At 39.3% G+C, this 16807-nt stretch overlaps 2 protein-coding genes across 4 annotated transcripts in view; both read left to right on the top strand.

The window, feature by feature from the left end:
• TRPM7 (transient receptor potential cation channel subfamily M member 7) overlaps nucleotides 1-9140 on the top strand; it is a 64924-nt gene extending 55784 nt beyond the window's left edge. The window contains exons 36-45 of one of the 3 annotated variants that reach the window (XR_012043698.1): nucleotides 300-382; nucleotides 703-908; nucleotides 1547-1598; nucleotides 1697-1803; nucleotides 2739-3075; nucleotides 4256-4366; nucleotides 5579-5652; nucleotides 7225-7324; nucleotides 7692-7769; nucleotides 8580-9140. Coding sequence is in view for 1 of the 3 variants with exons in the window: in XM_072869247.1 (XP_072725348.1) it covers nucleotides 300-382; nucleotides 703-908; nucleotides 1547-1598; nucleotides 1697-1803; nucleotides 2739-2869 (579 nt within the window). In the remaining 2 variants the exon portion in view is untranslated. The other 2 variants (XR_012043697.1, XM_072869247.1) reach the window with 2 other exon arrangements.
• A 2850-nt stretch (nucleotides 9141-11990) lies between these two features.
• Nucleotides 11991-16388, top strand: USP50 (ubiquitin specific peptidase 50). Its single transcript, XM_072870168.1, has 6 exons — nucleotides 11991-12142; nucleotides 12582-12777; nucleotides 13398-13595; nucleotides 14091-14233; nucleotides 15335-15467; nucleotides 16171-16388. Exons 1-6 carry the CDS (start codon nucleotides 11991-11993, stop codon nucleotides 16345-16347), a joined length of 999 nt encoding a protein of 332 aa, XP_072726269.1. The 3' UTR covers nucleotides 16348-16388.
• Nucleotides 16389-16807: the final 419 nt, after the last annotated feature.

Raw genomic sequence — 16807 nt, 5'->3', positions numbered from 1 at the left:
GACAGGCATTATATGTTAAACAGGATTCCCCCCCCAAAACTAGTACATACTTATTAAAAAAAGAAAAAAAAAAAGTTAGTCTGAGGTTCTCTATGAGCTGAAGGGTTAAAAACTCTGCTCCAGTATGGTTTACTTAATCAAAGACCTCAAACTCTTAAAATGTAGACATAATTTAAAAATCAAGTAATAAGTTACTCTGTCTTGGGTGAAGAGACACTTACTGTTCCTGCTGCCTTTTTGGCTCCTTAATGTTCCCTGTCATATAATGCAGCTAATGAAATATGGGCTTTGAATTGTAGGAAATCCAACAGCAGAGGGCAGCACAGAAGCTCACCTTTGCTTTCAATCAAATGAAGCCCAAATCCATTCCATACTCTCCAAGGTCAGTGTATTTAAACTTCCATTATGTTGCATACTTTTGACATAGAAGAGTGCCTACAGGCCTGGTAACAGATGGATCAAATATATTAAGGTACTGATATGTGAATATATGTCTCAGAACATTACTATGAATGTGTCAAGTGTTGTATATTTTCTATTGACACTTTTTGCACCGATTCTAGCCTAGTGTGATAATACAAATGACTTTGTGTAATAGTTTCAAATTATTTAAATTATTAGTAAATCAAATAAAAATCTAGTAGTGATGATATATTTGTCATTTATTTTGGAAATACATTCATTAAATATGCTTTTTAATAGGTTCCTGGAAGTTTTCCTATTATATTGCCACTCTGCTGGCCAGTGGTTTGCAGTTGAAGAGTGCATGACTGGAGAGTTTAGAAAATATAACAACAATAATGGTGATGAAATCATTCCAACTAACATGCTCGAGGAGGTTATGTTAGCTTTCAGCCATTGGACATATGAGTATACAAGAGGAGAATTGTTGGTACTAGATCTGCAAGGTAATGTCCTTATTTTGAAATTGGGATTGGGACCAAGATAGATGTATGTAGGTTTTTCTTTTGTGATAGTGTTTTATTGAGAATTCGTATGCCTGTAATAAATAAGAAGCATTATTTAGTGTGTCTTGGTCTGTTTAATCTGAATCTACGGTTGTCTTATTTAAAATGGCATTAAATCTTACAGCAACACAGGGAATATAAATATATACATTTTTTCCTAATGATACGCGCCATAAAAAATTCTACTTTTTGGCACAGTTGTGTAGTGCCAATATGGTAAGCTGTATTTATCCTGAATTGTTTGTCAGATATTCTGTCTGTGAGAACTATATAGGAAACTTCTTTCACGCGGGTGAAAACTAAAGTTAGGAATTGCAGGCAGATGTAAAAATAGATGGAAGAAATCTGAGAAGTACAAAGTGCTTGTTTAGGAGCAATTTTTGTAAGGATAAAGAGTACCACATATCATTTGGGTTGGGGTTGGGGTTTTTTTGTTTGTTGTTTTTGTTTGATTCCCCCCCCCCGCTTTTATTCTTGGGGAAGCTGAGAAGTCATAGCTAAGGACGCCAAGGCTTTTCAATATTAATGCATTTATGTAATGTATCAGATTTAACTTTTTCTTCATGTGCTGTCTGAAGGTGTTGGTGAAAATTTGACAGATCCCTCTGTGATAAAAGCTGGAGAAAAAAGGTAAGGTTAAAGAAGGATTTAAAGAAAAGTATTATAAAACTTTCACCAGAGAACACATGCAACCCATGTTTATGTGCACTTTATTCTTTATTTCTAAGGTCATATGATATGGTGTTTGGTCCGGCCAATTTGGGAGAGGATGCAATAAAAAACTTCAGAGCGAAGCATCACTGTAATTCCTGCTGCAGGAAACTTAAACTTCCTGGTAAGCGTTGCTGTATTTCTTCTGAGACACTCATGTCATGAAATGTTGTCTGTAATGAAATAGTTATGTTATGCTGTGAAAGTGGAATAAGTAATAAACAGCAGTTTTATAATTTAACTTTTAAAACTATATGCCATTTTAAGATAAAATCCTAAATGAAGGAATTAAGAATGTCTGTGTGTTCTATATCCATATGCACAGTATTTGAGGAAGGTAGACTAGATTGATCAAGACTTCAGAAGATACAGTAAAAAAATGATAAAGGTTCCTAGAAAAAGTAGGAAAAGCAGGTCATGTTGATTGCAAACCTTCAGGCTTTTTAAATAAAATTGTGCTTGTGCTTGGGGGTTTTTGGTTGTTGTTTTTTTTGTTTGGTTTTATGAGGTGTTTGTTTCTTTGTTGTTTGTTTTTAAAAACATGTCCAGGTCTGCAGAAATTAATTCCATTAAAAACTTTCAATTCCAGATATTTTCACTGCATGGACAGTCATCTCAAACCTTGAAATTGTTTCTCTGTATCAGGCTTGTAGACTCCAGCAGAACAACCTAAGGAACTTGCATGATTCCTGCCTGTTTCACACTTCCATGTTATTTCTCACATGAAGAGAGGTCATTTTATTTTAAATTTGAGTTGTAAATCCTGGTAACATCAAAACAGATCATGGAAGGATCCAATTTCTGTGCAAAGTTGACTCAATACTTGCTTTTAATATCTGTAAATAAAATAATTCTGAGGTTTCCATCACTTTTTAAAGCAGAGCTTTAGGCTTCCGATTACATGTATGATAAAAACATCCTTTTTTGACATAGTGCATATTGAGGAATTCTTCTTTATAAGTACATATGCATACCCGAGTCTTTGGAAGACTTTTATGCCCCATTGATTCTACTGGCTCAAGGAGTAGTAATCAATATGACTTCATTTTGTTTGTACAGATCTGAAGAGGAATGATTACACACCTGACAAGATCATATTTCCTCAGGATGATTCCCCTGAATTGACAATTCAGCCTGGAAGCTGCACCAAAGAATCCGATTCAGCTAATTCTATTCGTTTGATGCTCTAACGATGTGACCAAATCGGTGGCTTCATCCAGACTTCATGGAATGTCACCAAGTTGTCACTTATCTTTCCTTCACTATAACTAAAAGAAAGATATGTCAAAACAAGGATTGCTGTCTAAGTGGAATTTTGGCTGGTCCATAATCTAAGGACCTAACAACTTGTGATAACCATCTACAGAGAACAGCTTGGCAGCTGATCATTTTAAAGGTTGAATAATGACAAGTATTTAAGATATGTTTTTAAAGGGGCTTTTTAGCAGAAGGTTTATTTTTTATTTTGTTTTGGTTTAGTGGAGGATTTTCTCTCTGTAGTCCTGTGGAGTGCAATATGCCTTCAACCAAAAGGATTTTGGTAGTTGATGTTTTAAGGTAAAGCATTTGTCTGTTTGGCAGCTGTCTTACTGTTAATCAGCAAAAGACAGGAGAAAGCACCTACCTCTGTAATGCCAGAGTATACTTTGAGTGGTTTGGGAAGTGTTCCGCTAATGTTTTCTCACCAGATGTCTTTTAATCTGGCCTTTTGAAGAGGACAGAGCCAAATGAGGTGTGTATAGGATGCCAGTAGGCTGAGGTTGAAGGTAGGAACTTGATCTGTTCCAATAGAGAGAGAGAGAGAGTCTCCTGAATCAGGATTCAGCTTCATGGCTGTAAAGCTGTTTTTTTTGTGGAATAGAGCCCTAATTGTGCATAATGAAATTTCTTGTTTTATACATTTCAATTTTATCAAGTCACCATCAAATAGTAACAAAGCCATGATAGACCGGTATAATCATATTTAATAGAAGAAATAGTATGTACTGGTCCAGTAAGTTGCCTTGTAAGAACACAAGTTGGAAGTGCTTTTCCTCATATGTAGTGACTGCTTCAGAAGTTATGCCTTCCAAAGATCTCGTAAAACCAGTATATCAAAACCGAATGTACGCATAACTTTTAAATGTATTTAAAATTGTGTAGAAAACATCTTTAATGTTATGTTATTTGTGGTACTTATTTAAGAGAGACTAGGGTTGGATTAGTATTATGTAAAGTACGGGAGATTGCAATGCACCTTTCATGCCAATAAAATGTAATTTAACTGTCCCAAATATTGTTGAGCATTCAGCAAGAAAAAACTGTTGTCCAACTGAAGTTTCATGCTGCGATTTTTTTTTTGTTACATAGGTACTAATTTGTAATTTTTAATTAAAAGGGCAGTATATAGCTCTATAAATTTTTTATTCAGTAGTGTATCTTATAGATACAGACCTAAGGCACGAACACAATAGATGTTTAAATGTGTTTTATGTTTGACAGGGAAAGGTAAAATGTTCTAAGGATATAATACTGTATACATTTTGTATATCATTAAATCTTTAAAGAATCTAAAATAAATTTATTCTTGTTTACAGAATTCTGCTGTCCGTCTTAGTCTGAAAGGTTATTTGGGTGAATTTAAGTAACTCTTTATGCGGAAAAGTAGAATTTGCGATGCTGGATCAAAGCAGTTGTCTGCCTTTGAGGTATCTCAACTTTGGCTAACACCAGAAACTAGCGGGGGGTGAAAAGTGAAAACTCTCATAGTAGACAAACATATGTGATGGGGTTAATGGGTAAATGAGACAAAAATATCTTAAAGCTCTTCACAATATTTGTTTTGAATTAGGAGCTGCTTCATGGATGCCTGACTGCATCCCTTTCTGTTGCTGTAAGGTAAAGGGCAGTTATTCAAGATGTACTTACACTTTTTTAGTGCTATATTCTTAGCCAAGTAACAGCAACAGTTAATCTGTAAGGTGAGGCTGGCTCTTCAAACTGGGAAGGATTTCTAGAGGAGCCTCAGGTGTTGTGAAAATGTGACCAAATTCAGTGTATGAAGTAGGAAAACTGTTTTGGGAAAATTGTGAGTAAAAGTTAGGAAACTTCTTTGTTTCCTGACAAATACTTAACAACACACAGTTAATTTTTGCAACCATGATACCTGTCTTCAGTAGTTTTGCCTGTGACTCATTTCTTAACAAAATAAACAGATGTGACTTTTGTGATGGGTGTGTGTGATAGCAAGGAGTGTTCCCTCTGCTCCGTGTTGCAGTGACTAGGGCCTGAAGTCTTTCCAAGACCAAAATGGACAAATAGGGTTGGGGAATGTATGTAAGACTTAGAGTAGTTAACACTGTACGTATTTCTGTACATCTTCGCAGCAAGAGTGCTAGCTTACTCTGTCAGATGTACAGCTAGAATTATATGAGAAGCCTATGTCTAAATTGAGCGGGGGAAAAATTACAACTTTCACAAATTATCTTCTCCTTCATGCTAGCAGAAAAAAAATCATAAATATAAGTATCCTTCAGGGAAGGTGTTGGAAAGGTGTGGTGGCAAAGAAAAAGAAAAAAAAATTGGCTTGAAGAAGTAGCCTGACCTTGTTGGGGTAATACCATGTCCTATTGATGTCAGGCTGTAGGAACATGAAGATTACCCCATGTAATTTAATTTGGTTGAGAACATCAAGTGTCACTCCTCTGCTAAAACCTCGTCACTCTTGAAGTGCTCTGTGAATAGAGAAGAGTTGTGATCCTTTAGCTTTTAAATTTCCTTTAGATTACTGATGAGGAGGAAAGTAGAAGCAGCACTGGAAATTCTGTTAACTCTCCAAAAACAAAGTATCAGTGTATCTTGTTAGAGCCTAGTTTTTAAGTACAGGAATACTAATTCAAACCTTCTCTAATTACTTTTAGCAAAAATCTGAAATACTTCAGTGACTTTCCTACTAAAAGGGTATTTAAAGAATATCTCTGATATAGGGAAATAGGTAAGCTACGTTATTTTCCTTGACCGATAGTTTTGATTCCCTACCACCATTCTCAGGCTATTTTGATTAGAAGAAAAACCATTCAATAACCGATTAAACTGAATATTATGTACTTGTAGAGTAGTGTTGGTTGTTTATGTAACTTCTGTTTTAAAATGCACTTTAATTTCCTCCAGCATCAATATTTCTTTATGCAAAAATCTCAAATATATGAGTGGGCTAATTTAATCTTTTAATTAATGCAGCAAATTCAGCATTGTTGACTGCTTTCTTGCAGTATTTAGGTGCTGAAACATTTCAGAGAAAACCAACCCCAAATACATTGTGGCAAAATACATAGAGATATGAGTCTCCTGGTTTCCTAGCTGCTGCTCAGCAGCCATGTGATTCGCAAAACGAGGGATTTGGCTTTTAAGCCTGCAGCAGTGATTTCCTTCACTTTCATTCTTTGTGGTGGCATCTCACTTTAATGCCACAACACTTAACACAGCAAGGATTTGGAGGGGGGAAGAGACTACACCTGAAAACCTGGTAGTAACAGTTCATGTTGAATGTTCCTAAAAGATCAATTGGAAAAAAAATACATTTTTTTAAATACAACAATGCTTCTGAAAAGACTTCTGATGATTTAATCTTTCTTTTTACAATTAACACTTTTCCTTGCAAGTAATCTATTTTGTGGTGAGAGTAATGGTAAGTTAATTCTCAGCCCCTGAGCTTGCAGTGGGTAGCACTGATATGGATTTGTGTATCGTGTTATGTTGAAATAGTAAATCAAGGTCTTGATTCAGATTCCACAAAAAGTGGAAATAAGCCTGTGCTTTTGCCTTCTTGAATGATGAATGTTAGCATTGCTGATTTTAGTACTAAGAGTAAAATTCAGCTGTATGGATTTAGTCTTTTTAAAATACCGACAATACACTTAATGATTTCAGTGATTTATAGTTTTCAATACAGATTTTGTTCTACCTGTGTGACAGCTATTATAGATTGAATTTAACCTATTTTTTCCCAATGATGGTTTCAAAAAGTGCTTTTTAATGCTGCCATCAGCCTGTATATGACCATAGTACTTGCTTTTCAATATGTTTCTTCAAGTTACCTTCCTTCTTTTCTTTAATGTGTTCCCCTCTGCAGGAAGGCAAGGACTCTTGCTTTCGGTAAGAACGTTTTTAAGAATTAGTAGAAGTTGAATCAGCCCTCATTAATGCTGCCAACTGCTAAATAGTTTGCAGTGTTATTGTTCCCTGTCCTGCATAAGAAAAACAAATTACTTGGTTCCTTCCTTCTGTCTACTATTCTCAGTATGTTTTACAACATATCTTATTTGGTGCTCATGCTCTAAATAAATAGTTGGCTGTGCTCATGCTTGTCATTAATGGAGTGAAATCAAGATACAATTCCTTCATAGTAGATATGGTGGGGCCAGAACTTAAGCGTATCAAGTTATTCTAGAAAATACTGTGGTTGCATGCACTAGTGCATCACTGTAAACATAAAGCTTGTGAACAATTTGTAGCTGCTAAGCCTTTGGGGATTGTAATATGTTTTTGTGCATTTGCTTTTTTTTAGAGCAGATGATGAGAATATTTAGTCCAGTAACAGGAGCTTGCCAAGAAAATCAAGGAGCAAGTTCCTGACGTGACGATTCCAGATGAAGTGGGCAGGAAAGGTAAGATATGCCAGGGGTATAGGGCTAATTACTGTTTAATTAGTAATAATGAAATATATCTCAATATTATTTAACCATGTAGAAGGGTGAACATGTCAGCATGTGTTTTGGCACTACACCAGAAGCTAATAATAATAATAAAAAAAATCTAAGCAGTGGTTTTCCATGTTTGTGCCATGCTGCTATATTGTTGGTTTTGTGCCAAGTATGAGATACAGATATAATATATCTAAACAGATATATGATATAAGTAGTAGTAGAAGTGCAAACTAAGAGCCAACAATTGCTGAAGGCTGTTGCAGAGCGGGAAGAGGAGTATTACAACAAATTGCTTTTTGAACAGTACCTGAAAAATTCTTTCTTGCAGGGACCTTTGAAGTAAAGAAAAATGGCGAGCTGATTATTTTCTGAGATTGAAACTTCAGGCTTTCCCTTTTCAGAAGATGTGAGTAACAACCATTGCAACCAGTGGCATCCTTCTCTCATCTTGTTTCCACAAAAATGCAATTAACTACTAACAAAAGCTGCCCTTGGAAGGTGACCCTAGGCAGGAAGGAGCTTCCTCGTCCCTCATACCCTTGCCGCAACTGAGCGGATCTGTTGCAGAAATTTGCTAGAATTTTGTGTCTTCGAGTCAGATGTTTGTGGTCATTCCTCAGCCTCTGCCGTGGCCTTAGCTCAGCCTTTCCCTAAGCTTGCATGAAACATCTGACTTCCTCCATCCCACATGAGTATCAGTCAGTATGTCCTTCTGTTAAGTCCAAGGTAGAAAATATGGTATTTGTTCTAAGTAAGACTTCCTAGCTAATATCATCTGGCTCCTGTTCCACTCGTGTGTAGGGACTGGGGAGGGACATCCCCTGAGCCCGAACAGGCGGTGGGAAGGGAGCAGCAGTGTAGAGCAGGAACCAGGATGCGGCTGTGTGAATCGAGTCTGCCAGTCATGAGAGAGACCAGGGGTAGGAAAGACATGCCATGAGCAACTAGGAACGTGGATAGACACGTACTGGAAGCACCTATGTCATTCCCTAGTGACAAAAATGGTTCATGGGAAGACAGAAGAATAAAACCAATTTATATTACTGCTTATTTTTCTTTGAAGGAATAGTTATAACTGCATGACAGGTAAGCTAGTGACCCAAAGCCAGAAAGCCTTGTTAACCCTTTCTTACCCTAACAGAATGCGAAGCTATACATCCCATCATCAAAATATTTACAGTTTTGATTTTGACTTTTTTGTTTGGTTTTTTTTTAGACTGGAAAAGCTGCTAAAATGAAGGATAAAGGAGAAAAGTCACACTGAGAAAAATCACACAAAGCATCAAAAATTGATTAACTGGGAGAAGAACACAAGCTGCTGGCAGTGTACCCTGCATTCTAAACTAGGAACAGATACTTACCATGTTTTTATCAAAAAGAAGATAAAATCAGGAGAATATGGAGAGTTGTCCCATTGAATACAATTTATCTAAGTGGCTAAATTCCAATAAAGTAGCATGAATTCCTTACTGTTCCTGTCCTTTCTTGGTATTTTCTCCAATGTTGCAACTATCCTAATTCCCATTCGGATTTTCTTTCTGTGTTAGTGTACATTATTAGAAGTTCATTCACACTTTTTTTTTTCCCCCTGAAGGGCTGCAGGAATAAGCAAGGCGCCTTGGAATTGCAGAAACGTTGGAGATGCTCTCATAGAAATGAGAATGGAGGCTCCATCAAAACAGGCTTTCAGAGAATTTATGAAAGTCCTATACTTCTGTACAGACTACAGATGTATTACAGGCTTCAATCTATACCTGCACAGAGATAAAAATAAAAGTGCCTAAGTACTCTGCATGTGTAATGGATATGTCTGGTGTGTTTTCAATTATCCAAAGCAAAACAAGTCAACCGCAGTTGGTCTGCAGCAGGCCTTTTGATAAACCTGCAACATCTGTCTCTGCGTTTTACCTCTAGCCCTTTGACAAAGTACCTCCATCTGGGTACAAACAATCACAGCCCCATGGGGGAAACTGCATTGCATTTCAACCTCATACTTGGCATATTTGCACTGAATAACTTTGCAGAAAGAGGCAGGATTGAATTCCTAGCTAGTTGCGATTAGTCAACAAAACTTAAAGAAATATTTCAGGGTGGGGAAAAAACCTGTTAATATACTTACATATTGGTACATATTCAGGCATTTGTACATACTTGTTAAAAGTTTTAGGTTTAACCCATGGGATTATAATTTAGATTTTAAAACATGTTGTTGTGGTTTAACCCCATCAGGCAACTAAGCCCCACACAGCCGCTCGCTCACTCCCCTGCAGTGGGATGGGGGAGAGAATCAGAAGAGCAAAAGTGGGTTGAGATAAAGACAGTTTAATAAGCCGCGCACCCAAGCAAAGCAAAACAAGGAACCCTTTCACTCCTTCCCAAGGGCAGGCAGGTGTTCAGCCATCTCCAGGAAAGCAGGGCTCCATCATGCGTAACGGTTACTTGGGAAGACAAACGCCATCACTCTGAATATCTGCCCTTCGTTCTTCTTCCCCCAGCTTTATATGCTGAACACGACGTGATATGGTGTGGAATAGCCCTTTGGTCAGTTTGGATCAGCTATCTTGGCTGTGCTCCCTCCCAACTTCTTGTGCACCTGGCAGAGCACGGGAAGCTGAAAAGTCCTTGACTAGTGTAAGCACTACTTAGCAACAACTAAAACATCCCTGTGTTATCAACACTGTTTTCAGCACAAATCCAAAACATAGCCCCATACTAGCTACTATAAAGAAAATTAACTCTGTCCCAGCCAAAACCAGCACACATTTCAAACTCTTGGTAAAGTACGTACAATATACAGTTCCATTTACAAAACTGTAGATCAGATTTTTAATAGTGGGAGGTTGTGTGTGTGTGTGTTGCTTTTGTATCTCGGTTTGCAGACACACCATTTGCGAGATTAATAGCAGTGACAGCAGATAAGCTGTCCAAAGAGTGCTGGGAGACATCCTTTGCTTGAAGCTTAACAAGTAAGATAATTAGGGATTTTTTCCTGGGCCTCTTCTGTGGATGCTTGTTACTTCCCAAATTGTATGTTAAATAGGGAAAACCTGCTGCTCTTCAGTGGTGTATGAAATTCAGAGATCAACTGCACTGTCTCATTAGCTAATTAAAAAGACACTTTCTGCCACTACCCTTTCCCCAGGAAGATTTTCTACACACCAATAAACTAATTCAGCGTGATGTTTTGAGGAAAACACCCTCAGTCATCACTGCCCTTCCATCAGAGTGTGGCAAAAATAAATGCTAATACAAGTATGAGCGAACATTAATAAACGTGGGTCAGGCTGAAACTCTCTGCCCAGTGGAATCGGCGGGTGCCCGTCTCTTCCCGAGGTTGTTTTGGGTGGCGTGTAGGAAGGAGACAGAGGTGGGTCGGGCCGGCCGCGTTCCCCTGGATGAGAACCAACAGAACAGAACTGCATCACAAAGCGATGGGGCGAGGGGAGCCCGGGGGACGGGACACGCAGGACCATGCTAGTCATGCCATGAAACTGGACGGAAGAGGTGATGGTATGAAGAAATGAGGGCAAGAGGCAGCCTCCCTGAGCTGGGGCAAGCACAGGCTCCCTGCGAGGCTGCTGGTGGCTTCACAGCCATCTTCCATACCCAATGGTCCCAACATGTTTTCTCCTCCGAGTTGGTGTTTCTCGGAGATGGCTATAAAAGATAGAATTATGTGTTTTCATAGGAGATTGGTCTATAGGTAGATCTGTTTGGAAATGTTGGCTCTGCTGTTATTGAAATTTAAAAGGAAACAGTTTTGTAGTTGTTTTGTAGGTAGCAGATGATAGAAAATGGCTGTTGGCCTGGGGGGTCTCCAGAAACAGCAACTTGGGCACATGTTGTTGAGCTGAAGGGGAAAAAAATGGCTTTTCTTCTTCTACAAAGATTGTCAAGGTTTCAGAATTTTCCCTCCTTCTGCATCAGAAGAAAATAGCAGCCTTTAAAAATTCAACATCAACGAGCACATCTGGGTTGTGCAGCGTCTGTGTTCAGACCTCTCTTCTGCCTAACTGGGGATGGGGAGAGTTTGGTCCAGGACAGACTTGTGCAGCAAGAAAACAAACCTACTACAATTTTCTTAATGTGAATTAAGTAACATTTTATGGAAAAAGTCTAAAGAGCAACCTGTTCATAGTAGCATCGGGACTGCAACCTATGGTTTTAGAAAATACATAAGTACCAGACCACTGAGGAAGTGAAATATAATATGTGTTCTGTAGGGAGAAATGCTTGAGATGATAGCTACTTACAGCTCGTTACAGTTTTCGAGTAATTGTGTATGGAGTCAAAGACTGAGAGGAATTTTAGGAATAACTCTAAAACCCTAGGAATTTAAATAATACCTCTTAATCATGTATCTTACCGTATTGGGAAGAGCTTAGTGTGGGAGATGATAGTCTTTACCACTGTATTAGCCTGATGAAAGTAAATGTGAATGTGACTTATGAAGAAGGTCCTGAAGCAGCAGGAAACATCTCCTCAAGACAGTACTGCTTTCTAAAAAACATAATACAAAAAGCACCGTATAATTTTAGATTTCTACTGTTGTGGGGTTTTTTTTGCTAGTAGGTGGAAGTATGACTCCATTTGCTTGGAAAGTGTGAAGTATTCCTGCAAGGAACCGATGGAGGAGAGGAACAGCCAGCAACCAGGGCTCACCGGCCTGAGGAATCTGGGCAACACATGCTACATGAACACAATTTTGCAGTGCCTCTGCAGCGTGCCACCACTCGTGGAGTATTTCCTCTCAGGAAAGTACAGAGCAGCCCTACACAAGTAAGTTGATTTTTTTCACGCTACTTATATTTTTCTGCTTGGCGCTACCGTTTTCCTTCCAAAGGATACGTGTTGCCATGAGAATGTCCAAGGCAGCCACCTACCAGCTCCCCACCAGGCAGTTACAGTGAAATTGGCCACAAGATGGTTTCCTTCTCCTTCCTCTGACACCTCGAGTTGTTTCCTTACTGGGTAACTTAAGCATTATAATTTGTCATTTTGATGGTAATACTAGTTACTGCCATTGCTGTCTCGATGATGAGTCCTACTACTTTCTAGTATCTGCAGAGTCCCTCAAACCAAACAAAACTTCTGACAGGCTGTCAGAGCCGTACTGTACCTGCGTATATTTTCTAAGTTTATGTATTGTGCTCCCATTTGGAGGTGGAGCCACCATCTTTTCATACTTTACCTGACATTTATGTTTATTTTTTCCAAGGGAGAATGGCGAGTTTGCGACTGCCTTTGGCTGTTTGATGTCCGATATGTGGCTTGGAGAATTTGACTGTGTTTCCCCAGAGGTTTTTCATTCAGTCCTTGGGAAGCGGTACCCAACTTTTAGCAAGAGAACTCAGCAGGACGCACAGGAGTTTCTGATCTGTGTGCTGAACGAGCTTCACGAGGCTCTCAAGAAAGTAAGAGCCCAGCTGTGGTGTTTTGGGGACCGTAGCTGTTTCCTCTTTACATTTAGCACTCCATGTAATAACTGCCTATCCTCCTTTTCCGAACTACATGATGTGGCTGCTAAAAATTGTCATTTTCTTCCTTTGTTTCATACCCATGTACACACAATAATTCATTTGCTTCTTGTCTAATGCTACATCAAATCGCAGCCCCCATCTAAATGATCATGCTGTCTGTAGCTCCATTATCCTCACCTCTCCCTCTCCTTGCTCCTTCCATGCTTTACATTCTTCCCCTTTCTCATCTGCCTGAAATCTTCGTTTGCCATGCCCCCGTGTCTGCCTTTCTCTTCTTCATATCCACTGATAAAAAGCTTGTCTAGCAATTCTATCACTCCTGCCTAGTGTCCAGAATATTATATTTCTGTTTAATTTCTCTCAGGGAAGGAAATCAGATAACTCTGCATGTATGAAACGTCAAGTAAAGTAATAGCATTTTAGAGCCAAGTTCTGTGACAAGACTAACTACTAGCCTACACAGGCAGTGGGCAGCGACCATTAAAACCCAGTGAAGGCACTTCTGAAACAGTTGGTTACCTACATTTTGTTAATTTTTTTTTTCTTCTGTATAGTCAAGCAAAAGAAGATGCGTAACCAATGCAAAAGCAAGCAGAGGGAGTGTCAGTGAAACATCTATTATCACACAGTTATTTGAGGGACAACTCAGTTACGATATCACGTGTCTGGAATGCAAGACCACCACCAATAGACCTGAGAGCTTCACTGTTCTTTCCCTGCCCATCCCTTCTAAGAGCGGGTGCTCTCTGCAGGTATGAATTCTAATACATTCCTGATGGTTTCTGCTTCATGTGGGAATAGGTGACTGACTTAGACTAATATATGTTATTAAAAAGATGCAGGTTTTTAGTCACTTTGGTTTCCTGGGCACTAATGGACAGTCTTGGAACTGGTCCTAAGAGAAGTGGGTTTTCTGTGCTGGATTCTGGAACGCAGAGGCTGGTAACATTATGGGAGCCATGCTCCTGAGTTGCCATGGGATGAGGGATATTAAGATTGTTCAATAGCAACCGTGAGGGTTTCTTTCACTCATCAAAGTATTTCCTCATTTTTTGGGGGGAGAAAGGAAGCCAGTGTTGGCTGCTTTCTGTTTCAAGTGTATTTTAATGCCAGCCTTGCTACAGCATGCTTCGATGAGGAAGAGAGCTCCAAAATACAGCAAACCCTTCTCTTACCTTGCTTAGGATCTTCAGGGGTGGAGATCTGTTTGATCAAATGATTTTTTATTTTTTTTTCCCCTTTGACAGGACTGTCTCAAATGCTTCTTTCAGCAAGACACACTGACTTGGAACAACCAAATCCACTGTTCCTGGTGTGGAACTAAACAAGATGCTGCAGTAAAGGCCACTATAACCAAGGCACCACAGATCATTATTTTTCACCTAAAAAGGTACAGTATGTATGGGGTAGGACATGGCTGTTTCCTGGGATTTGTGAGATATGAAGGACAGTCCCTTGCATTTGCATAAAAGGAAGAAGAATCACTGCAAATGGGTGTTTTCAGTGCTTTTGATACCTGGAAGCTAAATGGGCAGTTACAGAAATATACCTGTCAAACATGCACGTTGCATTCCTGAAATCTCAGACGAGGTGTTCTGCCTTACTCTGTACTCCAGCCCACCAAGTTTCACTCACTACATTTGGGATCTCTTCTCCAAAGGAAAGAAAAACTCCCCCGAGGAGTGACTGACCACAGGTTAGTACAGTGGGTTGTATGGTCAGACATCGCTGTGAATATGAGTTCCTGCGGCAAGTAGGAGAGCTTGTGACGGGTTCTTAGGACTGAAACAGGGTGTTTTGCTTGTCATATTGCAGCTGAGACACTGTATTTTTGTTTATCCCTTAACTAAATCAGGTCTAAGCAACTAGGTCTACTAAACAGAGCAGCGCATCAGTGTAAGAGCTCCCAACTAGCAGACTCTACTAGCCACGCATGGCCAGATGCTAAATTTATTCTTAAGAATTTATTCTTAACAACTTCTCACCTATAAAGAAAATTACTCTGGGATGATTTGGCTTCCCAGAATGACATTATGTAGTTATTATTTAATTTCCCATTCAGCATCTGCTTTCCTTGACATGCTCAAATGAACTTGTGGTCCCCAGCTGCAGCCCTTGGCCACATTAATGAAGTTTACAGTGTTGTACTAAAAGTTACAGAGGAAAGAGGGATGGAGCCTAGCACGAAAGAGCTGACAACAGTGCAGTCCAAAACATTTAGGACGCAGTGAGAGCGATCCAAAGATTTTTCTGCCATTTCTAATAGAGGAAGGATCAAGAAGCAAGAGCTTTGATTTTCTTGCTGGACATCTCTTGTGGGTTTACTGCATTTTCTGTCAGTTTACGGTAGTACTCAATACAGATCTTTATTTCAAAATGCTGGGTAGTCATTCGTCATTTTTCCCTTCCCCTAGGAAAGTCAGTTAAGCAACCACAACAATACAAGAAAGAAGATGAGTGTTATTTAAAATAGTTCAAAATTTTATTTCAGGTTTGAATGGCAAGGCAAACACAAAAGGAAACTCTCAACTGACATCCGCTATCCACTCAACAATCTGGATCTCTCCCCTTACAGTTCTCCACTTTCCTGCAAGGATGCAGAGTACAGCCTGTGTGCTGTAGTGGTGAGCTTTGCCTTTCCTGCTTTGATTTGTAACACCCTGCCTCAGGCAGCAGATGAAGCCTGTGCTAGTTTGGACTTGATCAGAGCAACAGTCATCTCTAAAAATTGCAGTTAGAGCATGGTTCCTCTTTGCTTCACTAACAATGTACTAGTAACAAGTTATATATATATATAAAAAATGTAGTGTTTTTCATACTTTTTTTTTTACCTGCCATGGACATAATCCAGTAACAGCACGTAACCAAAGAACAGAGAAGTCATAACTTAGCTCTCCCTTCTGCCTGCCACATCCTCGTTTTGGAAACCATGCACTCCTGGCACACAGTGCCTGCTTGGAGCCTCCTCAACCTTTTCAGCACAAACCCACAAGCTGATCCTGCATGGATTCTGTCTATAAATAAGGACTAAACGGTCCCCTTTCCAATCACTCACTGGAAGTGGGGCCTGCTTATAGTGACCTGTATTAGGCCTAACAGCTGGGTTGCAAATTTAATATTGCAAAATCCAGAAGCATAATCATCATCTATTTGCTCTGTTTTAAAGCATTTATTTGAATTAATATTCCTCACTGTAGGCCAAAAGGGGGATAGAATCTTCGCTCCCATCTTTTCCAAGTGCAAACAAGAAATGATTGCCAATTCCTAGCTTTGCCTGTAAGGAGAAAGAGCGAGCCTTCTGTTTTAACAGACTGTTGTTTGTTACAGAACCACTCTGGTTTTCTGGATGATGGCCACTACACAGCGTTCTGCAAGCACTCAGTCACCAAAAACTGGTACAGCTTTGATGATGCACAGATCACCAAGATCCCAAATTCCTCAGTGCAGACTGACACAGCTTACCTCCTCTTCTACACCTGTCAAGGCCTTCTCTGCACCCATTAAAAATCTGCTAGCCATGGAAAACCAACAGTGAGTAGGCCAGCACTTGGAATTCATTGGCAGCATTAGCCAAGTCCTGTTTCATCAATAAACTAGAGCATTTGCATTACCTGATCATCTGTTGCGTTCCTTCAGGAAGTAACTTCTAGAGAGAAGAGTTACAGCTTCCAAGCCTGTTAAGGAACATGCATCCCTCCATTTGTACAAGGTCTAATGGTTGTTTTCTGTCACAAACCTCATACATCCCTCAGAAGAACACAATTGCTGAGCATATAGATGTAGTTACCTGAAAATTCCCATTTCTCTGATGGTTAAGTAAATTATGTTGTTTTAAGCTGCCTTTCAGAAACTGACCGTAGGATACCAAGGTGAAAGCATACGACCAGACCCCTGAGGGTCTGTGTTTCAAAAGAGAGCAGGGGATGAAGTGACCATTAATACATGAGAAAGAAAAAAGCATTAT

The sequence above is a fragment of the Ciconia boyciana genome, chromosome 8 (genome assembly GCF_034638445.1).
Source record: "Ciconia boyciana chromosome 8, ASM3463844v1, whole genome shotgun sequence".
Classification (NCBI taxonomy): domain Eukaryota; kingdom Metazoa; phylum Chordata; class Aves; order Ciconiiformes; family Ciconiidae; genus Ciconia; species Ciconia boyciana.
The sequence above is the reverse complement of the archived record's forward strand: the minus strand, read 5'-3'. Positions and strand labels throughout refer to the sequence as shown.

Coding starts and splice junctions, on each gene's coding strand:
- USP50 (XM_072870168.1), top strand. CDS start 11,991: ATGGAGGAGAGGAACAGCCAGCAACCAGGGCTCACCGGCCTGAGGAAT. Junction 13,596..14,090: donor AGAGCGGGTGCTCTCTGCAG/GTATGAATTCTA, acceptor CCCCTTTGACAG/GACTGTCTCAAATGCTTCTT. Junction 14,234..15,334: donor ATTATTTTTCACCTAAAAAG/GTACAGTATGTA, acceptor ATTTTATTTCAG/GTTTGAATGGCAAGGCAAAC.